The sequence below is a fragment of the Equus asinus genome, chromosome 5, assembly GCF_041296235.1.
Source record: "Equus asinus isolate D_3611 breed Donkey chromosome 5, EquAss-T2T_v2, whole genome shotgun sequence".
NCBI lineage: Eukaryota > Metazoa > Chordata > Mammalia > Perissodactyla > Equidae > Equus > Equus asinus.
The window spans coordinates 77,609,758-77,623,154 of NC_091794.1; the positions used below are offsets into that span (position 1 = coordinate 77,609,758).

At 51.7% G+C, this 13,397-nt stretch overlaps 1 protein-coding gene across 11 annotated transcripts in view; it reads right to left on the minus strand.

The window, feature by feature from the left end:
• Positions 1-3,159: 3,159 nt before the first annotated feature.
• The window catches only part of MAST2 (microtubule associated serine/threonine kinase 2), a 210,882-nt gene continuing 200,644 nt past the window's right edge, over positions 3,160-13,397 (minus strand). For 8 of the 11 annotated variants that reach the window (XM_044770696.2, XM_044770698.2, XM_044770694.2 and 5 more), the window contains 13 exons: positions 10,815-10,947; positions 9,877-10,042; positions 9,190-9,291; positions 8,800-8,922; positions 8,521-8,630; positions 7,996-8,150; positions 7,469-7,737; positions 7,163-7,360; positions 6,262-6,488; positions 5,950-6,072; positions 5,371-5,507; positions 5,049-5,236; positions 3,160-4,738 (listed from right to left, as the gene is read on the minus strand). In XM_044770696.2, the coding sequence (XP_044626631.1) occupies positions 3,216-4,738; positions 5,049-5,236; positions 5,371-5,507; positions 5,950-6,072; positions 6,262-6,488; positions 7,163-7,360; positions 7,469-7,737; positions 7,996-8,150; positions 8,521-8,630; positions 8,800-8,922; positions 9,190-9,291; positions 9,877-10,042; positions 10,815-10,947 (3,454 nt within the window). In that variant the 3' untranslated portion in view covers positions 3,160-3,215. The remainder of the gene's footprint in view (positions 4,739-5,048; positions 5,237-5,370; positions 5,508-5,949; positions 6,073-6,261; positions 6,489-7,162; positions 7,361-7,468; positions 7,738-7,995; positions 8,151-8,520; positions 8,631-8,799; positions 8,923-9,189; positions 9,292-9,876; positions 10,043-10,814; positions 10,948-13,397) is intronic. The other 3 variants (XM_044770697.2, XM_044770695.2, XM_070510008.1) reach the window with 2 other exon arrangements.

Sequence of the window (13,397 nt, forward strand, 5' to 3'; positions counted from 1 at the left end):
TGAACTCCACCTCCTGGCTGGATATCTCCACTGGGGCCTTGGGTGTCCCCCAGGCACTGCAAACTTTTTGTTTATGGAGAAAATATATGCTTGGCAATGAATTCCTTTACCTTCCTACCACTAAACCTGTAAACCTAAGTCCACATAACTCCTCTCCCTCTCACCTATTAAATTACAACAGGCAGCCCTTCTCCAACTAAAAGCCAATCTCTCCGCATGTATTTGGGATCCTCCTTTCTCCCACCTTCTCAGGAATCTCTCATGATCAGTTATCAATTCTTTTGCTGTTTCCTTTCAACGGAATCAACTGACATTTAAACATGGTTGGACATCTCTCACTCTACTCCCCCAATCCCTTCTCAATCCTATATCCCTTTGCTTATCTCTTTTCTCTTCTTCAAAGCCAAACCTTTTGAAAAAACTGTCTAAATTAGTCTTTATTTCCTCACCTCCTCAAGCGTTTCAGTACAGGTTCCACCACTACCAGAAACTGCTCTCCTTGATAACCGTCGTTGTTGAAACTCTTCTACACGAAACTCACCCTTTGACCTCATGACGACTCATCCACCTAGTTTTCCTCCTCCATCTGACTGTTCCTTTTAATTCTCCTGGACTTTAAGTCTCTTGGACTCCTCCAGCTGCCTTCTCACTTAGGCCTTTTTCCCTGGCAGTTTTAGCCACATCCGTGAATTCCCCTACCGTCTCCAGGCCAATCACGTCCATCTTTGTTTCTCCTGCCCAGACCTCTACCGCATGTTGAATGCGATGTCATCACCTAGCCCTGGTTCTCTTCCATTACTTCGTATTTCAGTGAGGGGAAATAGATCATTCATCTGGTTATGTGAGTCAGATTAGTCGTCATCCTTGATACCTTCCTCTGCTTCCTGTCTGTATAAAACTCACCACCAACCCATATCAGTTTTACTTTCTAAACATCAAAGTCATCACTTTTGTCCAGCTTCACTACTATCTCTAAACCTTAATACCGGAAGGCCTCCCTTCTTCCATTCTTGCCTCGCTCAAATCCATTCTCATTATAGCAACCAGAGTCATCTTTTCAAAATACAAATCTGAACCCGTGTAAAACCATTACATAACTTTCAATGGCTCTTAGGGTAAATTGCAAAATTCTTAAAATGGTCTGGCTTCTCCCAAGTTTAGGATCTCATCCCCTACTTCAGTTACTCTTTGCTGGCTCCACTCCCCTCAGCTAATCCCAATGTCTTGGGCCTTTTTCCTTTTCCTTCTGCACACGTTCTCTGTACAATCCCCATGTACTCCTGTGGCCTTAATTACCATCTGTTTGCTGGTGGCTGCCAGTCCGTGTGTCCAGCTCCATACTCTTTCCCTTCTGGGGAAACCCCCTCAGTGTTACTGTCCTAGTTCAGACCACCATAATGGGCCGCTACATCATTGTCTCTCTGGTGTGCTTATTCCACTCGTCTCTCACTACAGTGCGGCCAGTAATCTTCCTAAAGAGCAAATCTGATACCACTTCCCTGCAGTTACCTTTCAGAAACTCTTCCCTCCCCTCAGGGTAATCTGCCAGTGTTTCTCAAGGGGAGCACCACTGGCACTTGGGCAGTTGCCCTGTGCATCACAGGATGCTCGGCATCTCTGCGCCTGCTCCTCTCCCCCATTTTCAGCCCCCTAAGCGGGCAGTTCCTCCCTCCCATGAACTGCTGCAAGATGTGCCTGCCCCACCCCCTTTACCTACGGTATGGTGCATCTAACCAGATCCTGATATACGTGGGGGGCTTCCCCAGACAACCAGTTACGTGTGTTCTCAGTGTCCAGTACAGGCTGGCCCAGAGTCTGCTGCCAATAAATCACTGAAGGAAGGAGAAAGTGAGTTCAAGAGGGGACTGGAAGGCACAGGGGCCAGACATCCCACTTATGGGCTCTGCCACCAAGGGCAGGGTACACCCTCTGGCGGCCAAAGCCTCCCCCATGCAAGGTGACAAAGAGCTACAGGGTGCATGAGGCGCCCAGCTAGTGGCCCAGTCATTTTCCTGTCTCCAGGACTCTTAACACCTCTCCTTTGGACCTAGGCATTGGATTAAGGAACAGTAGTGAACGACAGCAGTCACCATGGAGGCACTCTTTTTTCAGTCTTGTCACTCCACCCAGCCCTACTCCCTGCTCCTGTGATGCCAACTCCTGACTCCTCCCACACAACGGTCCCACAGATGTCCTCCCCCGTCCCGTCTACACTACCCACTCGCCCACTCAGGGCAGGGGCTGCTCGCCTCAGCAATGTCCATCTCCAGTGCAGAGGCCCACATGACGACAGCCCAGGAAGGGCTCACTGACTGCTCAGCATTTTACCAAGTGACATCTCCGTTTTAAAACTCTTTTCTCTGTTGGATTTTATGATGCTCTTCTGGCTGCTGCTTCTAAGTCTTTTTTCTTTGCCTTAAATGCTAGTGTCCTCAATGTATCACTATTGATACATTGATGGCTCAAATTTCTATCTTAAGTTTGCGTTTTCCTACTGAGTTTCAGATCCATGCATCCAGTTATCTTCTGGATGTCCCACAGATATTTCAAATTAAATATATCCCAAGTTCAACTCTTCCCCTCCCTCTACCTCTTTTCCTCCTCATTTTCTGGCTAAGAGGCCCTCCAAATTAGCAGGTAAACGTGGGCTCTGGAGTCAGGAGAGACCTAGTTTCTAACCCTCGCTCTGCTCAAGCTCTACTGTCTTGGGCATGTTACTATCTGAACACTTGAGTTCCCTTATCTATAAAGCAAGAATATTAGTCACTACATGGCCTTCTCTGGTTCCCATCACCTACAGAAAATCTAAATTCCTAGAAGGCCATTAGATGTGGCCCTTGACTAACTCAGTAGACCCACTTCACTTGAATTATTTTTGGTTCCTTGAATATACCAAGTGTATGGTAAGTGCTGTCCTCTTTGCCTGGACCTTCTTTCTTACAGTAATTCCCACTCTCCTAACCCAGCAAACTACTACCTATCACCTGTCCTTCAGGTTTGAGTGCAGAGGTCAGTGTCTGGGAAGCCAAGCTCAGTTGGGCACTCCTCCCCCGACAGTGGAACCTGTCTTATTCATCACTATATTCTCAGCAGCAACACAGGACCATGAGTTAACATTTGTGTTGACTGAAGGAAAGAAGCAAGCAAAAGACACAAGGATGGTTTCCAAGAGCATGTATTACACAGGTCTGAGTGCAAGAAATGGCAAACAACTGCTATGTTTGCTTTAAAAGCTCATCTGGTGCCAATGCCAAGTCCTGATGCTTTTGAGGGCCCCCTGGGTCTCGGCCTCTCCGGAGTAGGCCAGGCCCAGGCTCCTGGATGAAGGGGCAGCTTTTGCATGGAACGTCTTGCCTCCTGTCACCTGAGGCATCAGGCACTTTGGTGATGCCCAGCGCTGGTTCTTCTTTCTTAATTTGTGCACACTCAGGCTCCCATAGCCAGCTTGGGCTGGGAACCTCACAAAGTGGGTGGGCCAGCCCAGGGGCACTGGGAGGCCATGACTTCCCCTCTTGCCTAGGAGACAGGTTCTCAGAGTGGGCTGGAGTTGTGGTTTCCAAATCCTGGGAGCTGGCCAGCCCACCTTCCATCGTTGCCTTTCCACTAGGAGATGCCCTGTCTGGGCCCTCAATAAAGAATTTCCAGGACCAGGGACCTGGCTCTCCAGAGGTGGAGGCGGCAGCAGCAGAGCAGCTGCTGGGGATGAGTCCTGAAGAGCTGGGACAAAGTGCTGTTAGTGCCTGGGTGTGCTGGCCCTTCCAGCAGCCTTCAGTCGGGGGAGGATCTGTGGGTCCAGCCCTCCCCAGGCTGGGGGCTGGGGACGAGGAGCTGGCAGCCTCCTCAAAGGCTTGCAGTATCCCAAGCCTCCTCTGGGGGACACTAGGGCCTTCCATTCTGGGTGGTCCCAGTGTGACCCCTGTCAATAAGCCTTGGACCACTAGACCCTGACTCGTGGTGTCCCTGGGCAAGAAAGCATCCTCTTCCTCACCCTCTGCTGCTCCTCTGAAGGGTGGATCCTGGCCCACTTCTGGGTTAGGTACCAAGCTCCGCTCCTGTACACCTTGGCTGTCCTCAGGCCCCTCATCGGTGTCATCCTCTGAGGAGTCCACCTCACGGATGGCTTCCTGCTTCTGCAGTGACTCTCGCCGTTCAGCCCGGTCTTGTCGGAGGGTGCCTAGGGCCCGTGAGGGAGCAGGCTGCAACACTCCCTTTCCTGGCAGTGTCCCCTTCCCAGACAGCACACTCCTGGCCCCAACTACCTCCAGAGGGCTGACTTCCCTGGGTGGCAGTTCCTTCTTTAGCTCGGGGTGGGGCAGGTCAAGGCTATGCTTTCGAGAAGTGGCTAGCTTCTTCTCAGAAGCAGCAAGTGCAGCCGCCAGCTTCTCAGCTGACTGTACCCTCTTAAGTAGTGGTGAGCGAGGTGGCTCCGCACTCTTGGGCCGTGAGAGTTGCCTGCCTAGGGGAGGTGACAAGTGAAGCTTGGTGGAGAAGGCCTGGGCTCCATGGCCGGACAGGGGTGACGGGGAACGCTGGGGTGAAGCTGCTGGTGGTGGAGAAGGGGTGTGGGCCAGTGGCGACAGTGGGATGCTGCCTGCTGACTTGCGCCGCGGAGAGCGGTACTGGCGTTGGAGCTTGGGTGCCAGACCGTGTAGGGAGCTGGGCCGTGTGTGACCAGAGCCGGCTGGAGAACTGGGCACGCTGGAGCTGGGGGAGCTGCTCTGTGATGAATTCCCTCCCACTTTGCACAGACAGATAGACACAAAGACAAAGGCAGAGCAATGTTAGCTGATAGAAGTGACTGAGAGGCAAGGCCTGGCTTAGCCCTGGAATGTCCCAGGATTGTCACAGTCACCTCACCAGTGAACCGGAGCCCAGGCTACAGAAATAAAGTCACCCTCCACCCCTGTCATCTCCTCCCCAAGACTGCTGGATCTTTCAGGGGGTGGGCTGAATGTGAGTTTCAGAGTGGGCCCAGTGAGAAGCAGAGAGGGCCCGGGCACTTTCCTACCCCCCCAGGTTGTCTCTGATCTGCAGTGAGCCCTTCATACCTGAATGCACAGCATCAGAGGTCACGCGGTAGCCCTGAGTGGGAGACCGGGGGGAAAGGCTGTGTGTGGGGGAGCCTGGCCCACTCTCCCCTGATGACAAGGAGCGGTTAAGGGAAGAAAGGCTGCGGCTGGTGTGGAGCAGGGATGCCTGCTTGGTGATCTTCCAGAACAGGGAGCTCCTTTTTCTGCTATAGAGACAAGGGTCAAAGGCTGTTTGAGTTGGTGCACAGGGCACGACATACACTGGGCCCCGGTCCAGGGCCCCCAGCACACGTTAATACCCATGTGGCTCAGGGTGGACCCTCTGGGCTGTGTGCCTCACCTTTCCTGTCCATCCTTGCCCCGGCTCCGCTTGCTCCTTCGGGCCATCTTGGCCTTGTAGCTGCCCTTCCGAGCAGGCCCCACTTTAATGGATGTGTTCTCCAGGGGAGTTGTCGAAATAGATACCTTGTTTCCACTCTGGGGAACACGGTGGGAGCCTAGGTAAGGCAGTGGCATATTCCCCCAACCCCGATGCCTGGCATGGCTCTAGCACAGCACTAGCTTTGCCCCTGCATCAACATGTCTGCCCCACAAGCCTGTCTGCCCTCCTCAGAGCTTAGGAAGTGGCTCCAGCTGGAGCCCGAGTGGTTTGGGGCTGGGAAAGTAGAGAAGAGGCTCACCTGTCCTGTTCTCCAGTCCTACCCACTGCTCAGAGGGATCCCTGGGCCTTGGTCAGTGAGGCTGCTGCCTTCCAGCAAAAAACCCATTGCAATGGCCACACCCAAGTTCTGTGTGCATGGGCATCTGTCCTCAGTGCCAGGTGTGTGTGTGCAACCCTCCCACTCCCCTATGGCCACTCGCAGATTCCCAGACTAGGGGGCATGCGGGAACGGCAGCAGGCAACATCCCCAGCGCTAACCTTCAGGATCAGCTCCACCACCTCCGTGTGCACCAGCCCGTGCACAGGCTCCCCGTTGACGTGAGTGATGAGGTCACCCTGACGAAGCCCCGCCTCACTGGCTGGACCTCCATCCTCCACGTGCTGCCCCAGGGAGATAACAGTCTTCAGCCTGAGCTGGAGCCTAAGCATGAAGCGTGGGGCCTAGTTCCGCTCATCAAGCTGTGACACCCCCCTCCTTTGACCCCTGAGGATAGTGTGGGCTGGGACAGAAAGGGAAAGGTAGAGGAGTGATGAAGCTCGAAGACAACAGATCTGGATGGCCAGACATACCCACACCATGTGGTGCACAGTGTAGACGTCTGAGTCACCCATGTAGACACGGATGGCCCGCAGGGTGAAGCCATACTTCTTGCCAGCTCGGTGGATGATGATGGGGGCTCTTGAGCTGCCAAGGGCTGGCATGAAGTCCCTACTTGGAGAAGAGTCCCTGGATGATGGGTTGGATGACTGGGAATGTGGGGACATGGGGCTGGCCAATGGAGAGCAAGTGTGGTGTTCTGGAGAAGGAGAAGCCAGGATTTAGTGGGTTAGGGGACCCTGGCTCCCAGCCCAGCCCCCGGACTCAGCTGTTGATCCCACACAGCTCTAGTCACAGACAGAGCCTGAGCCCTGGAACATTCTCCCCACAGCCTCTGAGCACAAAGCCCCCCTCATGTCCCTAGACCCTCGCAGACACCCGGGAGGTGATGGAGAATGGCAGGCATCTAGCACTTACTGAGTGCTTACTGATATCTATCAGGGACCATATAAGCTCTTCATACATATTTAAACATTACAATTATCCTATGAGCTACCACTATTAATATTCACATTTTTTGATAAGGAACTTGAGGGGTTAGGCAACTTCCTCAAGGTCAAAAGCCATTTACTGATGGAGCCAGGATTTGAATATAAGCTCTCTGCCTCGGCCTGCACTGGTTACACGGTGCTGTCCTGCCTTCTGGCACACACACACACACACACACACACACACAACCTCAGACACCAGTGTATACCTCAAAGACCTCTGGTCTCATAACAAAGGGGCAGCAATGACACACAGTCTCTCAGATACCTGCTCTTCAATACACAACACACAGACACACCAGCCACGTGCATACCCCTGCCTCAGGCCCCGAGAGGTTCCAAGGTCCTTCCTGTGAGTTTTATCCTAGTTCCCCACGAGCCTCACCAGCAGGAATGAGGAGGGACAGGGCTGTGGCTGAGGCAGACTTGATCACTTTGGTGATGGGGCGAGTGGTGCGCTTTTCTAGAGAGTCCCCAGAGAGTAGCCGGTGGCGGGCCCTGCGCACCGCCAGGTCACTGATGGCTTTGGCTGTGGCTCCTTCAGCCAGCTGTGGGGTCCCACGGCCTCCTCGAGTCTCCATGGCTGTGGGCCCAAGTGAGCAATGAGACCTGCAATGCAGCTGAGCCTCCCTTCCCTGCCTCCCAGCAGTGTCCCCCAGCCTAGGCCCTTCGGCCATCTGATGGGCCACACCTGGACTGGAACCGCTGCTCTGGCCAACAGGCTCCTCGTCCAGCTTCAGCCGCCGCTCCAGTGGCCGTTCAGGGACAGGCCCAGCCACACCTTCTCCAGATGGGGTACCCTCCTGCTGCTGCCTCCTGATGGTGCTGCTAGCCTCCTCAGGGCCCTCAGGGAAGCGAGGCACATCCAGGAGGCCCGAGCAGTGGCGCCGCACTGTCAGTGGAGGGCTTGAGTCGCTCTCCGTATGGGATGACTCAGACACCGACAGCCGCTTCCGCAATCTGTGGGACACAAGGCCTAGAGTGAGGTGGCCCGGGCAGTCTCCCTCCTCCAGCGCAGGCTCCCTTAGAGGCTCACAAGGGTTATATGTCATAGAACTTTTCTCCTCAGACATCCCTCCAGGAGCCGTCCTTGTGAACGCCCGCTCACTGCCACTGGCACTGCCCGCCCCCCCCCCCCCAGCACCTGAATCTTGCCCATGATCTGTGACAACGATGGCTGGCTGTGCGGCCCGCCCTGGGTGAGCTCTGGGTGCTCACATCTCAGGGGAGCCAATCACCCAGCTCCGGTCTCGGCCCTTCAGCCCTGTCAGGCCATCTGAGCGGTCCTCCTTCTCCTCGCTCAGGCTGCGCTTAGTGGGGGGCGGTGTCCGGCGCTCCTCGAGCAGCGAGAGCCGCTCCATGCTGCTGTACACCTGTGGGCACGCATGACATGCTGGGGACAGGCTCCATCCCCACACCTCCCAAGGAACGAAAAGTATCCTTGGCACCTGAAACCCAGCAATCTGAACCAGTTCTTCCCTTCCCTCCCTAATACATCCCAGTTGGATATTCAAGGAAGCAGCTATCCCACTGGTCTCACCTGGCCTCACCCCTGGCATCTCCTGTGTCAGGGCCTGGAGTGGTCCTAGAAGTATCTATCATATTGTAGGCCCAGCCCTTTCCTCCTCTTTTTCTAGAGGTAGCCCCAACAACCCCTCCTCCAGCTTGCCCCAGACTGTCCCTTGACAGGCCCTCTCCTCTCAGGCCTCCGGCCTGTTCAGCCTGCGCCTGCCTCAGTCGCACCTTGCTGAACCTTGGAGAGCAGGAAGAGAACTGGCGGATCTCAAGGCAGCCATCCTCACTCACTTCCTCCTCGTCCTCTGAGTCCATGTGATGGTATCGCTCTGAGCGGGCTGGGGCAGACACACAGGACAGTCTCCTTCAGAGGCCCCTGGCAGTGGCCTCCTTGTGACCCTATCAGACCTTAGGAGGGCCTGGAGAAGTTTCTCCTGATGCCAAGTTCAGAGTGCACAAGTGTCTTTGGGCAAACAGGTAGGACCCCCACCCCACAGGTGGCCTTACTGTCAAAGTAGCTAGTATCATCCTCCGACTCCAGTTGAGGAATAAATTCAGCCTTTTGGCGAAGAAGTCCTGTCCAGTCCAGACCGGTAAAGAACGGGTGCTGCTTCACCTCAGAGGCACTGCCTGTGGACAGGGAGGGTGTGGGCAAGGGGGTGAGAGGAGCCGTGTGGAGCCCTGGTCAGCAAGTCCAGCGAGGACCCAGACCTCGGGAGGCCAGGCCTAGAGGCTGTGGCCCCAGCACCTTCCCTCCTCTGCCCACGGGGAGCAGGGCAGTTTCAGGAGTCAGAGGCACCGCCCACCCCCGAAGCCTGAACTCCTGGCTGCATCATGGACTCAGCCTCCTTGCTCCCTCTTCCAAGTGGTGAGAAAGGTTAGTGGGGTCTGTCCTACCTGTACCCAGTCTCTCCAGAGGATCCTGATGGAGCAGTTTGGAGGTGAGGTCCTGGGCGTCTGGTGGCAGGGCATCATCCCCCTCAGGCCACACAATCTCATCTGAAGAGTCAGGGGGGTGAGAGGGAAAGGAGTGGATTAGAGAAGGGTCTCAGAAGTTGTGGGCAGAGGGGGGAGATGGAGAGGAGGGTCCTAGGATAGGATAAAGGTAGGGAGGCATAAAGGGCCCAGCCCAGAGCCCCTGAAAGCCTCGCCTGGGACCCCAATTCCTTAAGTTCTATAGGTTCTTTTCCTCCTAGGGGATTTCACACATCCTAGACCACAGCTTGCTCTCTGATTCAAGGGGCGGGCAAAGCGTGACTCCCTGCTCTGAAGCTCCAGCTCACCCTGCTTTACAGTCCAGACACACGGACACACACACGTACACAAAACTCACACTCAGAGGATATGCACACACACAATACAGGTACACTAAGCACATACAGGGGAAACACGAACACAAACAACAAGCCCCGGGCGACACCTATAGTGCACATGAGCACATAACACACACACGTCTGAGAGGCAAGCGTACCCAACATGCATACATGAATTCAGAACAAGAGCTCAAGCCTCACAGGTGCATGCATAAATCACATTTGTGGATCCAGACTCTGTCTCCCCAGTGGCCAGGGTGATGGTACCTACCACTGATCACTTGCCCAAAGAGCTCCTCCGGAGTATCTCCAAAGAAAGGGACGCAACCCACCAGGAACTCATACAGGATTATGCCCATGGCCCACCAGTCCACTGGCTTCCCATAGCCCTGACGCAGGATCACCTCAGGCGCAATGTACTCTGGGGTCCCGCATACCTGGGCACAGAGAAGCCAGGGTGGCTCAGCATTGAGGCAGCTCATTGACATGATGGCTGGAGGGGTGGGGATATTCCCACCTCTGGAGCAGAAAAATCTCTGAATGAAGACTCAGCTCACTTTGGTTAATGAGCAAGATCAACAGGAGCCCCAGGGTTCCAGAGTTGGAACTGTTGGTGGGGTGAGTTTATTTCCTAATTAACCCAAACATCTAACTCTAGCCTGGAACCACCACTCCCTGAGCCCTCAACATTCTTCTGGCATCTGGTCCCCAAAATTGGCTCTGCCCTCCAACCTCCCAAAGAACAGACCCTACAGTCACATGACTACTACAGGGACCTTCAAACTGTCACACCCTGAAATGTCAAATCAGGGAATGTCCAGAGGTTACTCTCAGGAAGGTGGGCCACAGCCCAGTAGAAATTTGGAGCTGTGTTCCAGAACAACAGGTCCAAGAGAGCCTTACCCTTGACGGAAGCTAGGAGGCTCAGGTCTGATCTCAGACCCGTCTCTGAGAGTGACAACGGTTATATGACCTATTTCTCCAAACCCTGATGAGGAAGATGATTTGGATATTATGGCCATATGATTTTCATGGTCTAGGCTTCTATTTTCCAGATGTGCTACCTATCTCAATGCCTCTCTGGAACCAAAGGTGGAAAAGACAGGAGCTCCCAGTCTTAATATCTAGCTACAGGGTACACATGTGGCCCCCAGGCCTTATCCTGAGGCCTGGAATTCAACTCCCCAGGTCTCAACCATCCTTCCCTACCTGCTTGTCCAGGAACTCCCGGGCGTCCTTCTCAATGTGGCCCTCGTACAAGTTTGTCGTCAGACTCATGAGGCCAATCTTAGAAAGGCCAAAGTCCGTGAGCTTAATATGTCCCATAGATGTGATCAGGAGGCTAGGAAACCAGAGGAACAAAAGCATGGAGTTATTTCCTGGTTTTGCAAGAGTGTTGATTTTAGTATGCGCCAAATTTTCCCACTGAGACTTTTACGGGTAACAGGGGGACCTAAGCAGGGCAGCTTCAGCTGTGAAAGAATGAATAGCTCTGGCTTTGTGAGCAGGGCACTCTGCACAAGCACCTGACCTGCCTTTCGCCCATTCCCCCAGCTCCTGCCTGTTTCCTGCTCTCAACTGTGTGCTCTCCGGGGTCAGGGATTAGCCACCTGACCAACAGACTTTCTTCCGCAGAGCGACCCTCCTCTCCTAAAGCTCCAGCCATCCTCAGTCCCCTCTCCTCACCTGGGTGGCTCACAACATCCCTGACTCAGGGAGAGAGGACAGGGGCACACAACCTTGCTCCCTGTCCATGGCTGGTCTTAGAAGGAGGGTTGGTTGGGAGAAACTAGAAATAAGAGCTCACAGAGAATTATCTCTTTCTTCTCCCTTCAGACACTCCGCCTGAGCCATTTTATTTTGTGCCAAAGGCTTCACCCTGCCGACCTTTTACTCTATGATTCCCAATTCAGTGTCTCTGGCCCTGACTTCTTTTATGAGCTCCATGCCTACTAACTGCCCAGATCCTTACAGGCACCACTAACTCAACCTGTCCAAACAAAGTCATGCCTCCTGACTAGTCCTCTTCTCAGAGAAAAGCAGTAATTTCTGTTACTTACTGAGCTCTATGATAAGTGCTTTACTAACTATTTATAAAAAGAAGCTGGTTCCTGAAAGGTCTTATAGAGTAACTCACAAAGGTAGGTATTATTATCCCCATTTTAAAGAGTAGGAGTATGAGGCTCAGAGAGGTTTAACTAACAGACCTGAGCCCACAGAGTTAACAAGTGGTCATTTGAACTCAAGTCTATCTACCAGATGGACTTAGTAGATATATACAGAACATTTCATCCAAAACTCACAGAATACACATTCTTTTCGAATGCACATGGAACATTCTCCAGGACAGATCACATAGTAGGCCACAAAACAAGTCTCAATAAATTTAAGAAGACTGAAAGAATACCAAGCATCTTTTCTGACCACAAAGGTATGAAACTAGATATCAACTACAGGAAGAAAACTGGAAAAGCCACAAATATGTGGAGATAAAATGCTACTTAACAACTATTAGGTTAACAAAGAAATCAAAGGAGAAATCAAAAGATACCTGGAGACAATTGAAAATGAATATACAAAATGCCAAAATTTATGGGATACAGCAAAAGTGGTTCTAAAAGGGAAGTTTATAGCAATATAGGCCTATCTCAACAAACAAGAAAAATCTCAAATAAACAACTCTAACAGTGCACCTAAAGGAACTGGAAAAAGAAGAACAAACAAAGCCCAAAATCAGTAGAAGGAAGGAAATAATAAAAATCAGAGTAGAAATAAATGAAATAGAGACTAAGAAAACAAAAAAACCAATGAAACGAAGAGCTGGTTCTTTGAAAAGACAAACAAAATCGACAAACCTTTAGCTAGACTTACCAAGAAAACAAGAGAGAAGGCTCAGATAAATAAAATCAGAAATGAACGAGGAGACTTTACAATGGAAATCTCAGAAATACAAAAGATTATGAGAATACTATGAAAAGCTACACCAACAAATTGGATAATCTGGAAGAAATGGATAAATTCTTAGAATCATGCAACCTTCTAAAACTAATTAAAGAAGAAATAGAGAATTTGAATGGGCCAATCAACAGAAAGGAGATGGAAACAGCGATCAAAAACCTCCCACAAAATAAAAGTCCAGGACCACACGGCTTTCTTGGTGAATTCCACCAAACATTCAAGGAAGGCTTAATACCTATCCTTCTCAAACTCTTACAAGAAATTGAAGATGAGAGGAACCTTCCTAACTCATTCTATGAGGCCAACATTACCCTGATACCAAAAGAAGACAAGGACAACACAAAAAAAGAAAATTACAGGCCAATATCACTGATGAACATAATGCAAAAATCCTCAACAAAATACTAGCAAATCAAATACAACAATACATTAAAAGGATCATTCACCATGATCAAATGGGATTTATTTCAGGGATGCAGGGATGGTTCAACATCTGTAAATCAATCAATGTGATACACCACATTAAGAAATGAAGAATTCACAACCAGAAGGACCCACAACTAAAAAGATATACAACTATATACCGGGGGGATTTGGGGAGGAAAAAGCAGGAAAAAAGAGAAAAAGACTGGCAACAGTTGTTAGCTCAGGCGCCAATCTTTAAAAAAAAAAAAGAAATGAAGAATAAAAATCACACGATCATCTCTGAGGATGCAGAGAAAGCATCTGACAAGGTACAGCATCCATTTATGATAAAAACTCTGAGTAACGGGCGGGCCCTGTGGCCAAGTAGTTAAGTTCATGTGCTCCACTTCGGCGGCCCAGGGTTTTGCT